Source organism: Emys orbicularis, chromosome 2 (genome assembly GCF_028017835.1).
Source record: "Emys orbicularis isolate rEmyOrb1 chromosome 2, rEmyOrb1.hap1, whole genome shotgun sequence".
Lineage (NCBI taxonomy): Eukaryota > Metazoa > Chordata > Testudines > Emydidae > Emys > Emys orbicularis.
Window position 1 is genome coordinate 264,761,258 of NC_088684.1, and position 23,624 is coordinate 264,784,881.

A 23,624-nucleotide genomic window follows, 5' to 3' on the forward strand; every position below is an offset into this window, starting at 1 on the left:
CAATAGCAACATGTTAGGGCCCAGGACAGATGCTTATCTTCAAGATATGGAAACGGGGTATAGAATACCCGGCCGTTATTGCAGCCTCAGGTACCAAATGTAAGACTATAAATGGCTACATTTTTAATCTCCTTTTTAGGAACTTGGCAGTGTGTACAGTATTCTTGCTGCAATTTTAAACGTGGGTAACATTGAGTTTTCTTCAGTGGTATCCGAGCACATGATTGACAAGAGCAATATTTCCAATCCAGTCGCACTTGAGAATTGTGAGTTCTCTTTCCTTTGATTTAAGATTGAAATTCTGTAATGTTTTAGCAGGTAGGAGATTTTATCACATTAGATTTATCTATAAAAACTGTATTCAGATGGAAATTTTGCAAGACTAATTAAAATACAACAGTTCAATTCATGCCTAATCCACATTAATAAAAATGTAAAAAGAAGGGTTTCTTTCATATTTATGTGTGTACAAATTATTTACTTTTTGTGTCCGTCCACATAGTTTATTCAGATAGCGTGACTGTTACCGGGGATGTGTGCAAAGCAAAATGAAATTTTCATGATTTTTGTCACCATTTAAACTTTTTGTGAAAAAGTCATCAAAATTTTGAATTTTATTTTTTTACCAGCTCTACCTCCTACAGTGTTTATCTAGAGGAGGTAGAGCTGGGCTACCTGCCTTGTGGGTCACAATGGGCTTACAGTGGAAAAGCATCCACAGGGAAGCTGCTACTCCCCCTCCTGAATGAATGAGGGGGAGCAGGGGGTTGGACTAGATGACCTCCTGAGGTCTCCTCCAACCCAAATCATCTATGATTCTAATGGGTGGAGAGAGGGTGGAGCCTTGATGTTGTCCCCAACACATTGGCCAGCATGGCTGAGCTGTCACTTAAGGGAAAGTAATCTGCACCTGGGAAAGGGCTGGTGCACATGACTTCCCCACCCTGGAGCAAGAGGGGAATTAGCTACAGATTATGACTGAGTCCCTCATCTGCTCTTAGGGCAGCACAATTCCACTCAGCCCCATAATCAGGACACATTGTACTGTTACAATCTAGCTCTTAGAAATTAAGAAATATCTCCTTCCTGCAAAAATATACCTGTGGATTATGTGTATGTCGTAACAGTACATCTGTTCACTTCCTAGGTGCTTCCTTGCTGTGCATTCAGGCAGATGAACTGCAAGAAGCTCTCACTTCCTACTGCGTGGTGACTCGAGGGGAAACCATTATCCGTCCCAACACCGTGGAAAAAGCTATTGATGTCAGAGATGCCATGGCCAAAGCATTATATGGGCGTCTCTTTAGTTGGATAGTCAATCGCATCAATACTTTACTCAAGCCAGACAAACTTTTAAGGTAAAGGGACATTTTTCCAGTAGAAAAATTATCTCTTTGCAATATGAAATGTATGATTTGTGTAATTACATGTTCTTCAGATTTTTTGCTAGTAACATGTAAGGTCAAATTTTCATACTTCAGTGCCTAAAGCTAGGCTTCTAAATACCTGTTGCATGCACCTCATTGCAAATTTAAACTCCTATCTTAATCTTAATATTTAAAACAGGTATATCGGTGCATAAAAATGAATGTAGGGGCCTCTCTGCAGACAATCTATTTTGAAAAGTCAGCTCTAAACATTGTGAGCAAATAATCTGAGGGAAGAAATACCTAGTATCTAATTACAAGCCTATTTTATTACCATAGAAACAAAGAGCAACTGTGTGTCATTTGTGAACCATAGTCTGTTTTTTTTTCGTGATAGGCTTAAATGTATTTAATATTAGTTTAAACCTAAAATTGGAAATCCTGCTTGTCTTTGCCAGCCGAGTTTATCCACCCTTACAGTAAATAAATCATGTTTGACACATACAGTCATCCTTAGATTTATATGTATTATTGTATTTCATATTAGAATTGATCATTCTATTAAGATTCATCTGATTGGGCAAAATTCATCCTTATGTAACTCCCAGGGTCAGTGATCAATTTGGCCCATTATTTATTTTCTTGAAACAATAATGAAGTTAGGTATTATGTAAAATAACGGAGATAAAAATCTGAAGAGCTTTTTAAATCCTTTTTTCAGCGAAAATGATGATGGGTTGAACATTGGGATTCTTGATATCTTTGGCTTTGAAAATTTCAAAAAAAATTCTTTCGAACAACTGTGTATCAACATTGCCAATGAACAGATTCAGTTCTACTTCAATCAACATGTATTTGCCTGGGAACAGGTAGGTTTGGGAATATTTTATCAAGCTTAGTAGCACTGAACATAAAATATCTGACCCGAAAAAGCTAAACTCTTCTTTCTTCTTAAGAAGCACAGAATAGTAGTCTATAACAGACTGCTTTCTGTCTATACATTATGTGAAGAACTGTTGGATTGCTATTTGTAATTTAAATGTCCATCTAAAATGCATTAAACTTCAAATTTACAGTTTCTAGGCAACAGAGCACAGCAATAATGGGTTTGATTCAAATGCATTGTTGTTTTGTTGAGGAATAATACGTACTATGTAATTTATGGTTCAACAGCAAAAAGCAGAAATGCCATATAGTACATATTTTTTGAAGAATGACTTTCCTAATAGCATGCTAATAAGCTTTTTAACATTGAATTCCAATAATAAAAATCAGAATAATTGCAATTATTTGGATCTCATTTAGGAATTTGTTCTCCTAAACCAACTGATGGAAGATTTACTTTGATTACACTATATAATTTGATTTAAACGATGGAGGAAAAATTAGGTGTTGTAATTATGAAAGCTAATGAACTTGAAAGGGTCAGTAGAAAAACTGTAAAAAGACCATAAGGAGTTTATAAAAGGATTAAATGAAAATTAAGTTAAACAGTTTTAAATTGCTAGCCAATTAATTCTCTTATTTGAGAAAACATGTTTCAACAAAAAACAGAAGTACTGCCCAATACTGTATGTCCTGGGTAATCAACCCTCACATTTTAGGTTTAGAGAGTGAAAAGATGCTTTCTCTGCATTATTGGATGAAATTTCAGATATATATTTTTGAAAAGCATTTTGTCACCCACCCTCATAATTTTTAATTACTAATACTAATGCAGGGTTTTGCCCAATTGTTAATCATTGTTGGTTTTGTAGATAATAGAGATGTAAGTTTGGGAAAATGTCTCTCTCGCGCTCTGTCTCTCGCGCTCTGTCTCTCTCTCTCTCTCTCTCTCTCTCTCTCTCTCTCTCTCTCTCTCGTGTTTGTGTATAAATAAAAGGAAAATAGTACTTTGTGGCAAACATATTTGATAGTTTCCAATTATTTCAAAGGCAATATAATCATGTGGAGTTAGATGTAGCCTTTTGGGAGTGATTGTATATCTTCATGAAGAAGATTTTCCAGTTACACCAGAAGGATCATCTTTTGTCTTGGACTCCTCTAAGCCAAAGATGGTTTGACTTTGTCTGTGGCAACCACTTCAACAGTTTTGGTGCCAAAGCCTCCAGATGCACCCAAGATGTAGATCACAGAAGTCTGAGTAGTTGGCTACTGCTGCCTTTGGGGTCTTAAAGGATTTAATGGCCACAGTGTGAAGAGAGAACAGCAGCAGATTGGAACAATATACAAAGAACAGCTGCTTCTTTGTATATTGACTCAAAGGTTGTTTTTTTTAAGATCTTGGTTAATAAACTTCTAGAAGTATAACTAGAAAATGTATGCTAGAAAGCAATGTGAAAATTAACTATTAAAGAAGTCTTAAAGCCATTGCCTGCCCTGCAGATTAAAGCATGCAGAATGTGCAACTACTAGTACATTCCACCATATGTAAGGGCTTGTCCTTGATTAACTGTTCCTAATTAATGCCATGTGTAGACACTCTTTTTCTGGAATAAGCAGTTTAAAAATCCTGTGAAAGGAGGCTCTATCACCCACCCTGGAATATCTCCATGCATCAGTCACAATAGTAATACTCTCAGGCAACAAAGCTCAGTCCACCAAAGGAGCCAACCATTATCTGCCACTTCTCTGTATTAAAAAGCCAACATCTGGGGAAACGATAACGAGGCTACACTTCTTTCTGGAATAAGAGTGTCCACACAGTGGAGTTATTCAGAAAAAACTACTGCACTTTAAATTCACATCCTACCTTAATCTGTGTTAACTATCAAGTATAGAAAAGCCATAAGAGAAGAGAAATTTTGTAACCAAACACAGAATTTTCACAGCAGATGCTCCTCAGCTATTTAACACAGACGCTTCTGTAATTAGCATTGAACCATCATTCTGTTCACTGCAGGACAAAGGGCTTTGCAGTTGACAGACATCCATGTTCTAGGGTGTGCTCAGACACAAAGGTTCCCAGTCTCTCTCTCCATCTTCTTTACTACCCACCTTTAATGTGCTTACCTTGCCTTGGGCTCCACTCTATTCAAGTGTAATCTGCCTTCAGTTTCCTTTGGGTATCTTTATATGTAGACTGCTGGCCAGGCATGAGTTGACTCAAATGTTCTTGTGTTATCCCTTAGCCCTGGTCTACACTATCGGGTTAGGTCGAATTTAGCCGCGTTAGGTTGATTTAAAAATGACTGCGTCCACACAACCAACCCTGTTCCGTCCACCTAAAGGGCTCTTAAAATCGACTTCTGTACTCCTCCCCAACAAGGGGAATAGCGCTAAAATCGACCTTGCTGGGTCGAATTTGGGGTAGTGCGGACACAAATCAACGGTATTGACCTCCGGGAGCTATCCCAGGGTGCTCAATAGTGACCGCTCTGGACAGCACTTTGAACTTCGATGCACTAGCCAGGTACACAGGAAAAGCCCTGGGAACTTTTGAATTTCCTGTTTGGTCAGCGTGGCAAACTCAGCAGCACAGGTGACCATACAGTCCCCCCAGAATCGTAGAGCGTAGAATGTTTCTACGCTCCCCCTATCATCTCCGTCCCTGAGGTTATCGCAGATTAGAAGGCGAAAAAAAAATGCACTCGCAATGACATGTTTTCCGAGCTCATGCAGTCCTCCCGCACTGATAGGGCACAGCTTAATGCATGGAAGCATTCAGTGGCAGAGGCCAGGAAAGAATTAAGTGAGCATGAAGAGCGGAGGCAGGATGCGATGCTGAGGCTAATGAGGGAGCAAACGGACATGATAAAGCGTCTGTTGGGGAGCAAACGGACATGATGAAGCACTCTTGGAGCTGCAGAAAAGCCAACAAGATCACAGACCCCCGCTGCATCCACTGTATAACCGCCTACCCTTCTCCCCATGTTCCATAGCCTCCTCACCCAGATGCCGAAGAACGCGGGGGGAGGCTCCGGCACCCAGCCACTCCACTCCAGAGGATGGCCAAGCAACAGAAGGCTGTAATTCAAACAGTTTGATTTTTAGTGTGGCTACAATAAGCAATGTGGCCTTGTCCTTCCCTCCACCCCCACCCCACCCCGGCTACCTTGTCTGTTATCTCTTTTTTTATATTATTATTAATAAAGAAAGAATACATGGTTTCAAAACAATAGTTACTTTATTTCGAAGGGGGGAGGGTAGTTGGCTTACAGGGAATTAAAATCAACAAAGGGGGCGGGTTTGCATCAAGGAGAAACACACACAACTGTCACACCGAAGCCTGGCCAGTCATGAAACTGGTTTTCAAAGGCTCTCTGATGGGCAGCGCACCTTGCTGTTCTCTTCTAATCGCCCTGGTGTCTGGCTGCTCAAAATTGGACACCAGGCAATTTGCCTCAACCTCCCACCCCACCATAAACATCTCCCCCTTACTCTCACAGATATGGAGAGCACAGCAAGCAGCAATAACAATGGGAATGTTGGTTGCGCTGAGGTCTGACCAACAGCGCCAGCGAGCTTTTAAACGTCCAAAGGCACATTCTACCACCATTCTGCAATTGCTCAGCCTATAGCTGAAAAGCTCCTTACTACTGTCCAGGCTTCATGAGCCATGAGAGTAAGGGGTAGGCTGGGGTAGGTGCGACCGCGCGGTGCTACCGGCTGGGAGAGCAGCCTGAGCCAGAAACCTCCAGTTTGCAACAGCAGTGGTGATGGTGAGCTGAGCAGGCTCCATGCTTGCCGTGCTATGGCGTCTGCACAGGTAACCCAGGAAAAAAGGCGTGAAACAATTGTCTGCTGTTGCTTTCATGGAGGGAGGGGCGACTGATGACATGTACCCGAAACCACCCGCGACAATGTTTTTGCCCCATCAGGCATTGGGAGCTTAACCCAGAATTCCAATGGGCAACGGAGACTGCGGGAACTGTGGGATAGCTACCCACAATGCACCGCTCTGTAAGTCGATGCTAGCCACGGTAGTGAGGACGCACTCTGCCGACTAAATGCGCTTAGTGTTGATGTATGCAATCGACTGTATAAAATCGATTTCTAAAAATCGACTTCTATAAAATCGACCTAATTTTGTAGTGTAGACATACCCTTAGTTTAATAAGCTTGTGTGTGTGTTGTGTGTTCCACATTTAAAAGGGATCAGAACAGGCCTGATACTATAGCAAACTTCCTTACATTATCTTGCAGGGTATTCAAAGTAGTCTCTGGGGTTACTGCTGAAGTGATGCATAACTAACGCTACAGACAAAAATTAGTGCAAAGTTGAGTATCAAACCCTATCATTTTAAAACCAGGAAGTGACTAGTGTGATCTCAGTATAAGGTTGTCACTGATTGCAAGGCTGTTGCTCAAGGACAGTTCACAATATAATTAATGGCCATTATAACACATCCCCTTCTCCCCTGCTTGGGACATGCACATTGCTTCAGCTCCATGTCACAAGAACAATCATGTAGAAAGTAGGTGGTTCAGCATCTTAAATGTTAATTGTATGGGATCTGCTAAGTTTAGCACTGATATGATATGCTCTGATTGTTAACTGAAGTTTACGATATCCCTTTCTTCAGAAGTCAGCATACGAAAAGGAGAAAGAAAAGTATATAAAATATTATGTTGCTTATATCTCTACATAGGAAGAAGCAAAATACCATTTTAAAATTCATTAATGAATAAAATTAAAAGTTCAGAAATTCAATGTTTATGTTCATGTACAAATCAATAACTTGTACAAATAGGTCAGTATGACACCAAATCTACACTTATGTACACAGCTGACTTTACACATGTGTAAGGATTTGCATGGTCAAAGGTCTTAATTTGTAACGTGATTTCAATACTGATATGTAGAAGTTATGCTTAGTAGTAGACTATTACCAGCAGAAACTGAGGGCATTGCATTGACTTCTCTTGTTGGAAGTGAGGTGTTTTATTCTCATTTCCAGTTGAACGTATCATAAGCTAAAAGCTTTATAGATTTCAACTGTGGCCTTCAATGCTATTACAAATCATGCAAATTCAGTCTCTTCTATAATAATCTAAAAAAGTGGTGAAAAGTATAGATTTCAAAAGTCATGAAAAAATCCTCAGTCTAAAAGCTATGTGGATGTGTAAATCTTTCTAAATGTCTGTGATTTCCTTTGTGTATATAGTGGTGCTTTGTTTTGCACATTGAACTACCATAATTTGTGTAACATTTCCTAAACACATTTAAGCTATGATAGGCACATCTGCTCTACAACTTTCATTTCTCATTTAAGATATTCAAAGGGGGAGAAATAAATAATGTAATCATGGGCCATTTAGAATCCTCCAACTCTTTGAGTTCCGAGCCTCCAGAATGCTTACAGCCAACTGAATTTTGGCATAAAGCAATGTGCCACCATATCTTTTGTAAAATGTGAATAGCATTGTTTTTTGACTGTGAATCCTTAGTGGTTATGTGTGCATGTGTGTGGTTTCTTTTAAAATTATAATCCTAGATAATTAATGGAATACATTTATCAATTTGCAAATGAAAAATACAAAGGGACTGAATGGTGGTTGGGTCTATAAACATCTGTGGGAGTATTTCCCTTCATCGTAGGCTTTTATATAGCACTTATCACCGTGTTGTACAAAATTAAACAATACAGTTTTTCTCTCTTCATTCTTCTAAAGAAAGGAGCGCAGCCGTGTCAATATATGAGTCCTTCCCTCTTCCCCAGATTATTTGATCATCTTCACACCAGGTCAAAGTGGTTGAAATTGAACATATCTCTGTGTGGTTGGTGGCCAAGTGGGTTGGTCTTAGTCCAGTTCTCACTGAACGGGCATCTTCATAACAAAAACCAACACCACAATTGACTTAAGTGGCTTGCTTTTTGGCAATCTGAGAAATGAAGCCAATAACTGAATGAACATGGAAGACTAAATTATTCCTACGCTGATGGAGGTGGCACATTTCTGGGGTAGTCTGTGCTGCCTTTGCCTATGCTGTACCAATTCCAGGGATAATAACTAGGGCTGATGATCATAATGATAATACGTAGCTCTTATATGCGTAGTGCTTTTCATCATTAGACATCAAAGGAAGGAAGTATCATCTCCATTTTCCAGCTAGGGAAACGCATGCACAGAAAGATGAAGTGACTTGGGCTTTGGTTTTTAGCATTTTTAGCATTGTCACACTGGCATATTTAATGAGCTCTGAAATAAATTTCAAAACTGAAAAATGGTATTACATATAAACATACTTCCATTTGAAAAGCAGCGCCTCCTCCATGTGCATTGTAAGCTCCTCATAACAGGGAAGTATCCACCTATATTTTTGTACATATTATTGCACATCTTTGGCACTGTATGTAAATAAGGTACAGATCTAATTCTTCCTTTAAGTGGCTTGTTTCATTCCTGTTTCTATGAGACCCCAATTCTCTTTCCATGAGCTGCCATGGAAATTGAGGTCAGCACAGGCACTTGGGCTAACAGTCCCTAAATGTAACCATGTGGGGCTGATAGCAAGGGGAGAAGGTCTTCAATTCTGAGCTTCACTTTTCCCACCGGTCTAACAGACTCCATTTGTTAACGCTACAGGCACAGTGTAAGGCTGGTCTCTTTCCCAGGCTTTCTGAGTGGAAGAAATGAAGATTGGGATAAGTGCTGCCTCTTTATTTTGAGGAACATTTTTTTTAAATTCTCTGCAAATAGTGGGCCAGATTCACTCCTGGATTCTGCCGATGGATCACCAGATGCACATCATCCTGTTGGCAGAAAGTCTAGCCAGGGGTGAGAGGATCACAGCAGTGTAAGGTGTAAAACTACTCTACTGGGGAGCATGGACCCAATTAGTAAAGCCCCAAAAGCTGAAGTCACTGGCCAGAGAGGGGATGTGGCCAAGGACCCAGGGAATGTTAGTTCAGCACATCCAAAGACTGAGGACGTACTCAATCTGACAGTAGCTGTTCACACCATCTCTACACATGACTAATTGTATGGCAACTGCGAGAGGGGAATTTGTCTAATCTACAGGTGAGAAATAGGAAATCTGGATTGAAATCCATCTCTTTGACATAAATGGGGTAACAATAAAGAATGAATTTATCCCACTATGTTTAAGTCAGGATATAGCTTTGGGTCTGAGGTAGATAGAGGCTGGGGGGAAAAAGTAGGGGGAAACCTTGTGAGGGTCTAATCATAGAATTGTCTTGAATCAAGGGGAACAAACCCTGCAAGATGTGCAATGAACTGCCCCTCAACTCTGCAGGTCCTGGGGATTGACAGGAGGCAGGGCCATCCACACAGAAACACCGTGTCTCTGGCCCAACATCTTGGTCTCTAACTTCATGATTCTGAAGGCACTGTGCTGCCAGAGCTTCCCCCCAGCCTGTGTGTGGAGTAGCTTGTTTTGTTGTGTAAGGGTAGTAAGTGAGGCTGAAGGGTCACTCTTCACCTAGCAGCATTGGGCTCAGAATGCCTGTTAGAGCAGAGAGTTGCCTGCTGCAGCTAGTTTGTGTACTTCTGGGTAGACGTAAAGTTGACAACAAAAGAACTTACTGTTTAACACAAACCATTGTGCTTTGCGAAGCGAAATACAGCCTCAGCAGCCTAGAGAAGTGCCCTAAAGAGGGCATTTCTCCTGCCCGGAGACGGGCCCAAGCTGCCAGCATTTCCATGGACCTTGGGACTGTGGGAGGACAAAGCATGTTTTCACTTGACCCTGCAGAAAGGGGTCTGTGTGGTCCAGGGAAGTGACACTACAGTGGAGGGAGCTGACTTTCCTCTCCATGCAGGAATGATAGGAATCTTCATAGAGGGGATCTAGGTGTTATTGGCCAGATGGACAGCTTTTCTGTTTTTCCATAAATTCTGGTTATTTCAGCCCTGGTTGTATTGTGTTAGCAAAGATATGAATTGTGATGCTTGGCACAGTATATTTCAGAAGACTGCCCTACTCGTTGTGACCCATTATATGAGCATGCCAGTGGAATTTGATGCACGCTAATACAGATGATAAATGCATTGGTCAGGAGTACCCTAACCTAATGTGCTTTTGGATAAGGCATGTGCAACATTCATTTTTGTTTGAGGTGGTGTTGTAGCTGTGTTAGTCCCAGGATATTGGAGAGACAAGGTGGATGAGGTAATATTTTTTTATTGGACCAACTTCTGTTGGCGAAAGAGCCAAGCTTTCAAGCTACATAGAGTTCTTCTTCAGGTCTGCAGAGCTCTGTGTAGCTTGAAAGCTTGACTCTTTCGCCAACAGAAGTTGGTCCAGTAAAAGATACTACCTCACCCACCTTGTCGCTCACATTTATTTTTAATTTTACAATTGCATCTTTTGCTTTAGTAAGATGGTAAAAGGCAGGTTCTGAATAAGTTCCTAAAGTTAATCTTTAAACTAAGGGGACTTCATATCATCACATCAACAAAGTGGCATTACTTCATGACCCAGTTGTTTTCTATTAGTACAAAACAAAATTACAACTGCATTTAATAATATTGTCCCTGTTGATTTAAGTGCAGCAAATCTGCACAGGGTAATATTACCTAGTTTGATCACAGTAGACACAGCATAAAATAAGAGCCCACATACTCCAATATAGTGCAGTCATTCCTTGTGACATCCTATCTATGTGAATATTGTCTTGTGAATTGTGTGATATCCTCTCAATGAGTAGAAACTATTTTAGGGAATTCAGATGCTGTGAAACATCACTGGGGCTTGCAGCTGACTCAGTGCTTGGTTTATGGCATGTTAGAAATTAATACAAATAAAATCTCTTTCATTATAGCTTTATAATACTTGTCATATTAGTTTTTTCTCCTGTCTCATATTTCATCATAATATGGTGAAGGGAGCAATATTGCATGAGGGACTGATAATATAGAGTCTTTCACTGTTAGGTCACTGGCTTAAATCTAACCCAGCTCCATGGTGACTGGAAGTTTTTTGCTTCCTGACATCATTCATTATGTGAAGTGATTTAATGGATTTGTTCCATATCCTGGTAGACATCACGAAAACCATTGGCACTTATTGACACTCCATTTGGCAGTCTTAATAGAGAAGCAGAACACTGAATGATCACGAAGGCTTAAACTGCCCATGTGGTCCTTCCAGGTCAGGATTGAGGCATATGAAGGCAGTATAGGGAAGCTTGTGCTGCTGTTCTCATACTGTGTAGCTATGGACCTTCCATTTACTCTTAAATCAGAGTTCAGTTTCCAGTGTTGTTAAACTGTCTCCTTTAATGAGCATTAGAGTTTTAGAAAAACTAATAATTGGAGATGTTGCCCAGGAATGCTCGTCTAAGGATGCATCAGTGTCATGAAATATTTACTCCTTTTTCTGACTGTCATAATCAACAGAAGCAGATTATCATAATTATTATTTATTTACGTATAGACTGTTGACAGTAAAAGCGTCCTTAGTGATAACACCTCGTGCTTGAACCTAACATCTCAATCTTGGGGCAACTACAGGCCTGATCAATACAGAACCTTGGTGGAATGATGGTAATCAGCGGAATACAGTAATACCAAGATACAAAATATATAGGAATGATGGAATAGGTCCTGCTGGTTGGGGAGTGGTACTGTGTGTAAAAGAAAGCATACAGTCAAATGTAATAAAAATTGTAAATTAATCAAACTACACCATAGAGTCCCTATGGATAGAAATTCCATGCTTGAACAACAACAGTATAGCAGTAGGAATGTACTACAGACCACCTGGTGAGAGTAGTTGTTAAATTCCATGGGAGAGTAGAGAAGCTGCAAAAACAGAAAACCCAATAACGATGAGGAATTTCAACTATCCCCTTAGGATGGGACACAGATAAAATTTCTAGACACCATTAATGACTGCTTCTTGGAGCAGCTACTCCTGGAAGCCACAAGGGGAGAAGCAATTCTTGATTTAGTCCTAAGTGGCATAGTGGATCTGGTCCAAGAAGTGAATATAGCTGAACCGCTCATTAATGATGACCATAATGTAATTAAATTTATCCATCTTTTAGGGGGGGAAATACCAAAGAAACCCACCACACTAGAATTTAACATTAAAAAGGGGAACTACATAAAATGAGGAAGTTAGTTAAATGGAAATTAAAAAGAACAGTCACAAGAGTGAAATGCCTGCAAGCTGCATGGAAACTATTTAAAAACACCATCATAGAGGCTCAAACTAAATGTAAACCCCAAATTAAAACAAAACAGTAAGAGGACCCAAAAATGCCACCATGGCTAAACAACAGAGCAAAAAAGGTGGTTAGAGACAAAAAGACATCCTTTAAAAATCTTACTGAGGAAAACAGAAAAGAGCATAGGCTCTGGCAAGTCAAGTGTAAAAGTATAATTAGGCAGGTCAAAAAAGAATGTGAAGAGCAACTAGCGTGACAAAGTCAGAAGTGACAGCTGTAAGAGACTGGTGGAAGGCAAGTGTATCAGCCCTAGAATGGTGAACTGAAAAGAGGTTACTTCACGTTAATTAGAGATACCTGTGGCCAATTAAAGGCTGCCAGTGACCTTTAAAAACCTCTCTTCTAGAGAGAGAGAGAAAGAGGAAGGAGGGAGGGATGAGAAACAAGCTGCAGCAGAGTTAGGAGCAGCAGGGAGAAAAGGCTTCTCCTGGGTGGAAGGCTGCTTTCCCCCCTTGAGAGGAAACATCAAGTTAACTTCTGTTTGGGGAAGGACTGGCAACCAGAAGCCAGCATAATTCATAGATTCTAGGACTGGAAGGGACCTTGAGAGGTCATCGAGTCCAGTCCCTTGCCCTCATGGCAGGACCAAATACTGTCTAGACCATCCCTGATAGACATTTATCTAAACTACTCTTAAATATCTCCAGAGATGAAGATTCCACAACCCAGGCAATTTATTCCAGTGTTTAACCACCCTGACAGTTAGGAACTTTTTCCTAATGTCCAACCTAAACCTCCCTTGCTGCAGTTTAAGCCCATTGCTTCTTGTTCTATCCTTAGAGGCTAAGGTGAACAAGGCCTGGTCCACACTAAGCCCCCAGTTCGAACTAAGATACGCAACTTCAGCTACGTGAATAACGTAGCTGAAGTCGAAGTACCTTAGTTCGAACTTAAAAGTACTTACCGCGGGTCCACACGCGGCAGGTAGGCTCCCCCATCGACTCCGCCTACTCCTCTCGCAGAGCAGGATTACCGGTGTCGACGGCGAGCACTTCCGGGATCGATTTATCGCGTCTAGACAAGACGCGATAAATCGATCCCAGAAGATCGATTGCTGGCCGCCGAACCAGCGGGTAAGTGTAGACGTACCCCAAGTTTTCTCCCTCCTTCTTATGACACCCTTTTAGATACCTGAAAACTGCTATCATGTCCCCTCTCAGTCTTCTCTTTTCCAAACTAAACAAACCCAATTCTTTCAGCCTTCCTTCATAGGTCTTGTTCTCAAGACCTTTAATCATTCTTGTTGCTCTTCTCTGGACCCTCTCCAATTTCTCCACATCTTTCTTGAAATGCGGTGCCCAGAACTGGACACAATACTCCAGTTGAGGCCTAACCAGCGCAGAGTAGAGCAGAAGAATGACTTCTCGTGTCTTGCTCACAACACACCTGTTAATGCATCCCAGAATCATGTTTGCTTTTTTTGCAACAGCATCACACTGTTGACTCATATTTAGCTTGTGGTCCACTATAACCCCTAGATCCCTTTCTGCCGTACTCCTTCCTAGACAGTCTTTTCCCATTCTGTATGTATGAAACTGATTGTTCCTTCCGCCCCGGAGAGGGGACAGGGAAATATATTTCTTTTGTGTTGTGAGTTTGGTTTTTTGCTTAATTGAAATAGTTGGGCCTACTCTGAGGCCCACCTTGTAAATACTGAAAAAATAAACCAGAGCAAATCATTAAAAACCTTCAGAGTTGGACTGATTTACTCCAGGCCCCCACCGCCAAAGAGAGGAACGCTGATGCTGACAAAGTAAAGGGGGGTGCCTTGCCACAATAGCAAAAGACACAAAACTAACAGCAACATTTTTCCTTAGTACATCAGAAGCAGGAAGCCTGACAAACAGTTGGTGGGGCCACTGGACAATCGAGGTGCTACAGGAGCAAACTTAAGGAAGATGGGGACATTGCAGAAAAGCTAAATTAATTCTTTGCATCAGTCTTCACTGCAGAGGATGGGAGGGCGATTCCCACACGTGAGCCATTCTTTTTAGGTGACAAATCTGGGGAACTGTCCCAGATTGAGGTTTCAGTAGAGGAGGTTTTGGAACAGATTGATATATTAAACAGTTATAAGTCACCAATACCAGATGGTATTTACTCAACAGTTCTGAGGGAACTCAAATATGAAATTATCCTATCTCCTAGAGCTGGAAGGGACCTTGAAAGGTCATCGAGTCCAGCCCCCTGCCTTCACTAGTAGGACCAAGTACTGATTTTGCCCCAGATCCCTAAGTGGCCCCCTTAAGGGCTGAACTCACAACCCTGGGTTTAGCAGGCCAATGTTCAAACCACTGAGCTATCCCTCCGCCCCAGAACTACTAACTGTGTATGCAACCTATTGTTTAAATAATACTCTGTACCAGATGACTGGAGGATAGCTAACGTAATGCTGATTTTTAAAAGACTCCAGAGGTGATCCTGGCAATTACAGGCCAGTATACCTAACTTCACTGTCAGGCAAATTTGTTGAAACTATAGCAAAGAACGGCATTATCAGACATATTCATGAACACAATATGGTGGGGAAGAGTCAGCATGACTTGTCTAAATGGAAATCATGCTTCACCAATCTACTAGAATTCTTGGAGTGTTTCAACAAATGTGTGTACAAGGGTGATCCAGTGGATATAGTGTACTTTCACTCTCAGAAAGCCCTTGACAAGGTCCCTCATCAAAGGTACTTCAGCAAAATAAGGAGTCATGGGATAAGAGGGAAGGTCCTCTCATGGATCAGTAATTGGTTAAAAGATAGGAAACAAAGGGTAGGAATAAACAGTCAGTTTTCACAGTTCAGAATGGTAAATAGCAAGGTCTCCCCAGGATTTGTACTGGGGCCAGTGCTGTTCATATTCATAAATGAGCTGGAAAAAGAGGTAAACAGTGAGGTGGCAAAGTTGGCCGACAATACAAAATTACTCAAAATAGATAAGTCCAAAGCTGACTGGGAAGAGTTACAAAGGGATCTCACAAAACCGGGTGACTGGCCAACAAAATGGCAAATGAAATTCAAATTTGATAAGTGCAAAGTAATGCACATTGGAAAACATAATCGCAACTATCCATGCAAAATGATGGAGTCTAAATTAGCTGTTGCCATTCAAGGAAGACATCTTGTAGTCATTGTAGATAGTTCTCTGGAAACATCTGCTCAATATGCAGTGGCAGTCAGAAAAGCTAACAGAATGTTGGGAACCATTAGGAAAGGGATAGCTAATAAGACAGAAAATAGCATAATGCCACTATTTAAATCCATGGTACGCCCACACCTTGAACACAGCGTGCAGTTCTGGTCACAAAAGATACGTTAGATTTGGGAAAAGTACAGAGAAGGGCAACAAAAATGATTAGGGGTATGGAACAGCTTCCATATGAGGAGACATTAAAAAGACTGGGATTGTTCAGCTTAGAAAAGAGAAGACTGAGGGATATAATAGACGTCTATAAAATCATGAATGGTGTGGAGAAAGTGAATAAGGAGGTGTTATTTACCCCTCACATAACACAAGATCCAGGGGTCACCCAATGAAATTAATAGGCAACAGGTTTAAAACAAACATAAGAAAGTAATTCTTCGCACAACACACAGTCAACCCATGGAACTCATTGCCAGGGGATGTTATGAAGGTCAAAAGTATAACTTGGTCCAAAAAAGAATTAGATAAGTTCCTGGAGGATAGGTCCATTAATGGCTATTAGTCAAGATGGTCAGGGATGCAACCCCATTGTCTGGGTATCCCTAAACCTCTCACTGCCAGAAGCTGGGACTGGACATCAGATCACTCGATAACTGCCCTGTTCTGTTCATGCCCTCTGAAGCTTCTGGCATTGGCCACTGGCGGACAATAGGGTACTGGGTAGATGGACCATTGATCTGACCCAGTATGACCTTTCTTATATTTTTATTGGTGTGTAAATTGCCCCATGCCAGGATTATCCTTGGGAGACATTGTGACTCATAAACATACCTCTCAGTCACAATTCCTCCTCTGCAGCCTCCTTGCTCCTGAAGGTATAGTAATTTACTGCTAGTCTGCACTGGTATCTGATTATGCTCCTCTCCTGCACTGGCCTCATGACTCTGACTAATGAGTGAGAGGATGAAGCCAAGACTCCGTATATTCACACTGCTCCCCACCCACCTGCCCCTGGGCAGGGTAAAAAGGGCTTAATCTCATGTGGTGGGCCCCAAGATATGACTATCCCACATAGTGCTGTATTAGGGGTTCACATCTTATTTCCTTGTGCGGGCATGTAGTCAGAGTCACAATCAAGCCCAAAAGTCTAGGAAGCCAGAAGAAATTAAGTAAATCTGGCCAAAAGTATGATTGTAGCAGGCATTCTATAATCTCTTTCAGATGTATTTGAAGATCATATTTATCTGGGTCTTATTTGTCACATCAGCATTTCTGATTTTGTTGATTATACTTTTGGTTCCATCTGACTGAGAGGTGAAGTCATCAGAGGTCTCAGGACATGCTGTTCTAGTTGTAATGCAATATGTGGTGCTTTCCAAAATGCTTTCCAAACTATGCTCTGTGTTACCTTCTCCATTCCCCAACTCTTTCAGACTGAGGTGAATTATATATAGAGGGACCTTCCAGTTTAGTTATAGGGGACTTCAATTGTTGGATGTTATCCATCTGTCAGGAATCAGTGTAGTCCCTAGGATAATGTATTTGCAATGAAAACAGGCAACACTGGATTGGTGACATCACTTATTAAGACAAAACTGTCATGGTAAAACTAAAGGTAACTGAAAAGGATTTTGTTCTTTAGAATAAAAAAATGATTTGTGAAGAGAATCAAAAGGCTTAATTAACTGTTTTGTGGATTTAGGGAACAGACTGCAAGAGAATTAAAGAAAAATCTGGCTACTTTTCCCTGATTTATAAAAAAGCCTTTAAAAACAAAAGAAAAGGCACTAAAAATGCTGAGGGCATGATACGTTTGCAGAGTTTGCTTAGTAGATTTTCTCATCACCTTGAGAAGTCTGAGATCTCTGTATTCCTGAGCATAGAAACTAGATTTGTTTTCTACCATATTGAATACACTGGCCTAGATTATCAAAAGTGATTAGACACCTTATAGGGCTTTGATTTTCAGAAAGTGCTAAGCTCCAGCCTTCTCAAAATCAGGTCCGTTTAAGGTGTCTCAAGATGACTAGTCATTTTTACAAATCTTGGCCATTGTACTGGCAATAGGTCTGAATAATGAAGCAATGTAGGAATATAAATGAAGCCCCCAAATGACTTCAGAACAATTTTAATACAATACAGACTAGTGGAGTAAACAGTGGAAGGACAATAAAGTCTCTATCTTGCTCTCAAATGCGGTAGCTTGAGCTCTTTGACTTTGTTTATGTTTATTTGTTCTTGTGTGTACATGGGAAGCATATGATTTTACAAAACACACAGCATGAGGCACGCAAGATTAAAGCTTATAGCATTGCCGTGTGTTGCAACATTCAAAGTGACATTCTTTCTTACAAAACACTGATGCATTCGCCCCTTGGGTATTGTTTATTCTATGTGATTATGATTCCACTCAGCTGTCAGTTTGTGAATCATATTCTGAAACGTCTCTGTGTTTGTGGGTGAAACATGCATATTATCACCTGTTACAGAATGAATACCTATATGAAGGTGTTGATGCAAGAGTTATAGAGTATGAGGACAACCGGCCTCTCTTAGATATGTTCCTCCAGAAACCAATGGGTTTATTGTCTCTCCTTGATGAGGAAAGTCGATTCCCGCGAGCAACTGATCGGACACTTGTAGGTAGGTATGTTATACTTCAGAGGGTCTTAGAAGGCATAAGTTTTAAAGTTCTGTTTAAAGTATATTTTTATGGTCGTTAGCTATGTTTTCAGTGTGAACATGTTCCAGCTTCCCACGTACATTTCAGGGAGAGGGGAACTGGATCCAGCTCTGAAATTAATATTTCTTCTTATGAAAAGCAGGAGATGGGCCTGAGCCACAAGAGATGGGTCCAGATTTCGAACACTCCGCAATTCAGGAATGTTCGGATCCAAGGTTTTGGAGATAAGGACCAATTTGGGTCCAGATCTAGGATCAGATTGCAAATACCCCTTTATTATGGTTAAAGAGGTGTTTGGATCTGGGGCTTTGGTCTGACCCATCTCTTGTCAAGAAGTTCTAACTCTATAAGGTAATGGCTATGAATCTGGCACAAAGGCACAGAAACTGTCTCATGTTAAAACAAAGCAAATACTGTGTCAGGGCTTGTCTACATACAAACTGGAACCAAAATCCCTAAACTGTTGTAATTTACACCTCTTATTTTGGAATAAGAATGTCTGCACACAAACTTGCACTGAAATAACTCAAGATGTGAGTTACAACTGATTTAGTGAGTTTTGTTCTAGTTTCAGTGTAGGCAAACCCTTACTTCAGTCATTACCCACAAATATAAAGAGTGGGATCAGGGTTATGTGTGATCTCAGATCACCACAAAACAAAACAGCCAAAAATACTGCCATGTGTTTTTTATAGCCAAACAACAGCTGTAATATGAGCTCTTTGTCTATCCTGGTACTTATATAATCCCTATCACTGAGTGCCTCCAAAACCATCAATTAATTTATCCTCGCAACATCCCTGTAAAATAGAAAGGATTATTATCCTCATTTTACAAATGGGGAAGTAAAGCAAAGAGGGATTAAGTGATTTGTCCAAGGTCACACAGAAAGTCTGTAGCAGAGCCAATAATTGAAACAAGAACCACTGAGTCCTTGTCCAGTGCCTTAGCCATACAGCCATCCTGATGGTTCTTTCTCCTTCTCTTTAAAAAATGTGAGTCTGTTTCTGCATCTGCCTGAAAAGCCAGTTTAGTTTCCTTACTTGAGTCCTGATCCAAACTGCTGTGGACTCATTGCTGTTTTTGTACAATTACTCCAGTAAGACAAACTGTGTATCTGCTTACAGAAAAATTTGAAGATAACTTGAAGTCAAAATACTTTTGGAGACCCAAAAGAGTAGACCTAACCTTTGGGATTTACCATTATGCAGGAAAGGTAAGAGAACGTAAATGTATTTGTTGTTGTTTTATCAATGTTGGGGGAGATTCTCAGAGACAACTCTGAGTTAGATGCGTAGCTCTCATTGATTTTTTTTCAATGAGAACGGGGCACTTAACTGACCCTGGTGCCTTTGAAAATCTCCCCTGTTAATAGATCTCTAAGAATCTATTAACATCTAAGAAGAGATGTTAAGTGTACTGCAAATACCTGTACACTGTGAAGAACAAATGACGCCTGCGGGGATTAGTCACCATCTTCACATTTTTCTTTCATGATTATCATCTTAATGTCTCTACATATTAAAAATTAAAGCTAGCAGTGGCCAAAAGAGAAGGCTGAATTACTGCCCCTTATGACTGAAAAGCTATTATGTCTGTTGACATATTACAGGCCACATTTTAGAGTACTTACAACTAGGCTACCGTTCCGAAAGTCCTGAAGCTACAGTAGTAAGCAGTATCTGATGCATAAAGAAAAGCTGCATAACTATAAATGCACTTTTTAAACAGGTTCTTTATAATGCAAGTGGATTCTTAGCCAAAAACAGAAATACCTTGCCAGCTGACATTGTGCTGCTGTTGCGGTCATCAGAAAACAATCTGACTCGACAGCTGGTAACCCATCCTCTTACCAGAACAGGTAATGTACCAGTAATTGTGGCAGAGCTTTCTAATCCAGATAACTAACCTCTCAATACTGACCACTCCTGGTTTTTGTCTGGCTCTCAAATGATATTACACAACGGTGGTGGGTTTCATCCAATGCTAGAAACTAAACAGAATACGTAAGTTTCTCCAAAATTACAGTTTAGAAACCCAATATCATCTCGTGTCATCTCTTTATACTGTGCCATGGAACTAATGATCAGAGTATGTTCTGTCATTTTTTAAACAGGATATATTTTTACATTGTGTTGTATATGCTCCAATGCACCTGTGCCAGAAAATATATATGTTTTCTCCTGCAGTTACCTGTACAATCATGTGGGAGCTATATTTATAATTGAACAGGAAAGCTAGACTGAATAGTAGGGAAGGTCTTACAGATAATGCTCTAAATTTTATTGTATCTTACAGTAACCTGAAGTCTTTTCTTAGGCAAAACTCTTATTGATTACAGAAGGAATTTTGCCTGAATAAGAACAGCAAGTCAGTTCTATTTGAAGTCAATAGAAGCAGGACAATTCAGAGTTCACTGTGACACAACATCCTTCACGTGCAATTTTATCCTGGCATCAGAACCCACTGAGGTGCAAAGGTGCACCTCCTCTGAGTCAACTCCTGTTGCCTCTCTCTATCTGGGAGTAGAACTGGGCCCATTGACCTTAAGATTACACTCTGTTCAGAGACTGACGGTGTTGTAAGCACAACTTTGCAGTATCAGGATGTGGCAGACTTATCTCTGAATGTTTTTGTGACCTTGGCTTTTGTCAGGATATGAGTTATTCATATATGGATTGTGGGTCCATTTTTTAAAGTGAGAGAGCTTTTTAAAAAAATGTTTTAAAGAGAATAAAAAGATCTATTGACATTGTTAGGTCAAGGGGTCTTTAGTAGTACTTGATATGGTCACATAATCCACACTAGCCAGTAGTGAATTATCTACTTTTGTTTGTATCTGCCTACCCAAGTTTTGTCCACACACCACTGTAGTTCCTGAGCACAATTTGTACATTGCAGACTCCAGAAAGAGCATTTTGGAAACTAAAACAATGTCAGGTTGCTAGAATGGTTGATTCTATCAACACAAAAGTGCAATTGCTAGAAGTTCATAAGGCGTTTCCATATTCCTTTAGAAGATCCGTGTCAGCTTAAACTGTTGTAATGCAGCCAGTTCTGGAAGTCATAATGGGAATTTTGCTTGATCCAGAGGGACTGGTTTCCATTTACACTAAAACCCCTTTGCATCATTCTGCCAGTGGAAAAGTGCCTTAAAAGGGATGTAAATTACATTTGCACCTACTCTAAGGCAACTTTATCTGCTACAGCAGTCTGAAGGGGCCTTATGAGCATTAGGTTTGTAGTGAGTGGCTTCCTGATTGGGGCAGATGTGTTTTGTTTTGTGTTTGCTTTAGCAGATCATGTAAGTGCAGAGTAAGAAATATAGAGCCCTTGTTTCATCTCCTCAGAACGGTTGTGGCTTTCTCAAAGTTCAGTACCAAAAGCTAGAAGGGAAATAAAGAGACACGTAGGAGCAAGGGTTTATATAGACATACCACCAGGTACTTGGATAATGTGTTTTTTTAGTGTAAGTGAAATATAAATGTTTTAGCAGGTTGTCTCCTCTCATCTTTCCTTAGGTAACCTGGCACATACCAAAAGCAAAAGTGCAATAAACTACCAGATGTGGACCCCCCAAAAATCAATCAATCGTACGAAGGTAAGAAACCTAATTTCACGGCAGTGTTTTGAACCCTCATTTAAAGTAGACAAAGGCAATGTTGTTATTGCTACTGAAAGTAAGCAAGTAACCCCTTCCTTGGTTTTTCTCCCTCTCCTATTTTCTTTTCTGTTTAGCTGGATATCTTTGTGTTGTGCAATTCGTATTCCTTCCGTGAGGTAAAAACCTACAATTTCCCTTCTATCTGACTATAGTTTTATAACTACTTCAGAAAAAAATATTTCCTTAACTTTACTATTATAGTTAAAAGGAGAAATTAAAAATATTTTCTCTAATTTGTGTGGAGTATGGTCATGTTCTGTAGAGAATAACCAAAATAACAGTGATGCTGAAATTATGTTCAGGACATCAGCAGTCCTTGATATAAAAAATAAATTGTCTCCTCTTATCACATTATTTGTGACAGTTACCTGGATGTTCAGTTATCAAACTGTGTCCTCAGTGTGTGTGTGTGTGTGTGTCTGTGTGTGTGTGAGTGTGTGTGTAGCATGTGACAAAGTAGTGTAACGTGCTTGTGCAACAATTTGATTTTGCTAGTGATTATTCAATAGCCTTTGCAGTGTAGAATACATATTTCTTTTTATTAGTGGTGTTCTTTTAAAGGGCAGTTTGTTGGGCTGTTGCAAAATAAACTCAGGCTCTGTAAAGATAAGTGTCATTTTCTTTCTTGATCTGTATAGAATGAAACTGAAGATACTACACCTCATCCAAGAGAGACGACCAATATGAAAACACAGACAGTCGCTTCTTATTTTAGAGTAAGACACCAGCTCTTTTCTTATGTTATGCTGGAGTAGAATTAATATTTATTGTTCTTCTTCGAGTGCTTGCTCATGTAAATTCCAACTAGGTGTGTGCGTGCCTAGCGGTACCCGTTGGGTTGGCTGTGGGGCCCTCTGGAGTGGCACCTTCATGGCCGTGTATATAGGTTCCTGCTGACCCGCTGCATCTTCAGTTTCTTCTTACCACCAGTGACAGTTGTTGGAACAGCTCCTCTCTTGTGTTAGCAAGTGACTCCGTAGTGGACTCTCTTTTTCTCCCTGTAAATAGTTTGAAAGTTTTAGTTAGTTATAAGTGTAGTAGTTAGCTAAGTTTTAGTTGAGGGTTACCCCCCCACACGCACTACTTTGTTCCCGTCCCGGGGACTGGAGCATGCCTCGGTCTCAGGGCTTCAAGCTGTGCGGGTCCTGCCTGAAGCCATGCCGAAGGGAGACCCACACAGTTCCTGTCTAAAGTGTCTCGGGGAGGGACACCAGTCCGACAGGTGTAAAATCTGCAGGGGTTTTAAGGCCAGAACTAAGACGGAGCAGGACTTTCGCTTAAAGCTCCTTCTAATGGAGTCAGCTGTTCAACCCCACCCACCCCACGCGGTGTCCGACCGGGCGCTTCGGTGCACAACATCCAGGTCTCGGTACGGGAAGCCTCGGCACTGAGGAAGGACTCATGCAAAGGGCCACGGCACTGCCATTCCCCAGCACCGAGGACCATCTCTAATGTGAGGCACCGCTTGCAATCACCAGTGCCACAGAAGAAAAAGAGAGCTGACAGGGGGCGGAAAGATTTGGAGGAGGACTTGAATGCGCCCTCCACACCGGACACATTTAAGGCGGGCAGGGAGTTGATCGCCATGACGGCACAGTTTCCCACTCCCCCGGCAGGTGCACACTTGCCAGCTCA

At 40.8% G+C, this 23,624-nt stretch overlaps 1 protein-coding gene across 2 annotated transcripts in view; it reads left to right on the forward strand.

Annotated features, from left to right (window-relative positions):
• The window catches only part of MYO3A (myosin IIIA), a 187,444-nt gene that overhangs the window by 105,467 nt on the left and 58,353 nt on the right, over positions 1-23,624 (forward strand). For both annotated transcript variants that reach the window (XM_065398708.1, XM_065398707.1), the window contains exons 17-25: positions 140-266; positions 1,148-1,358; positions 2,089-2,236; positions 18,132-18,285; positions 19,453-19,541; positions 20,057-20,186; positions 21,847-21,926; positions 22,064-22,105; positions 22,628-22,705. In XM_065398708.1, the coding sequence (XP_065254780.1) occupies positions 140-266; positions 1,148-1,358; positions 2,089-2,236; positions 18,132-18,285; positions 19,453-19,541; positions 20,057-20,186; positions 21,847-21,926; positions 22,064-22,105; positions 22,628-22,705 (1,059 nt within the window). The remainder of the gene's footprint in view (positions 1-139; positions 267-1,147; positions 1,359-2,088; positions 2,237-18,131; positions 18,286-19,452; positions 19,542-20,056; positions 20,187-21,846; positions 21,927-22,063; positions 22,106-22,627; positions 22,706-23,624) is intronic.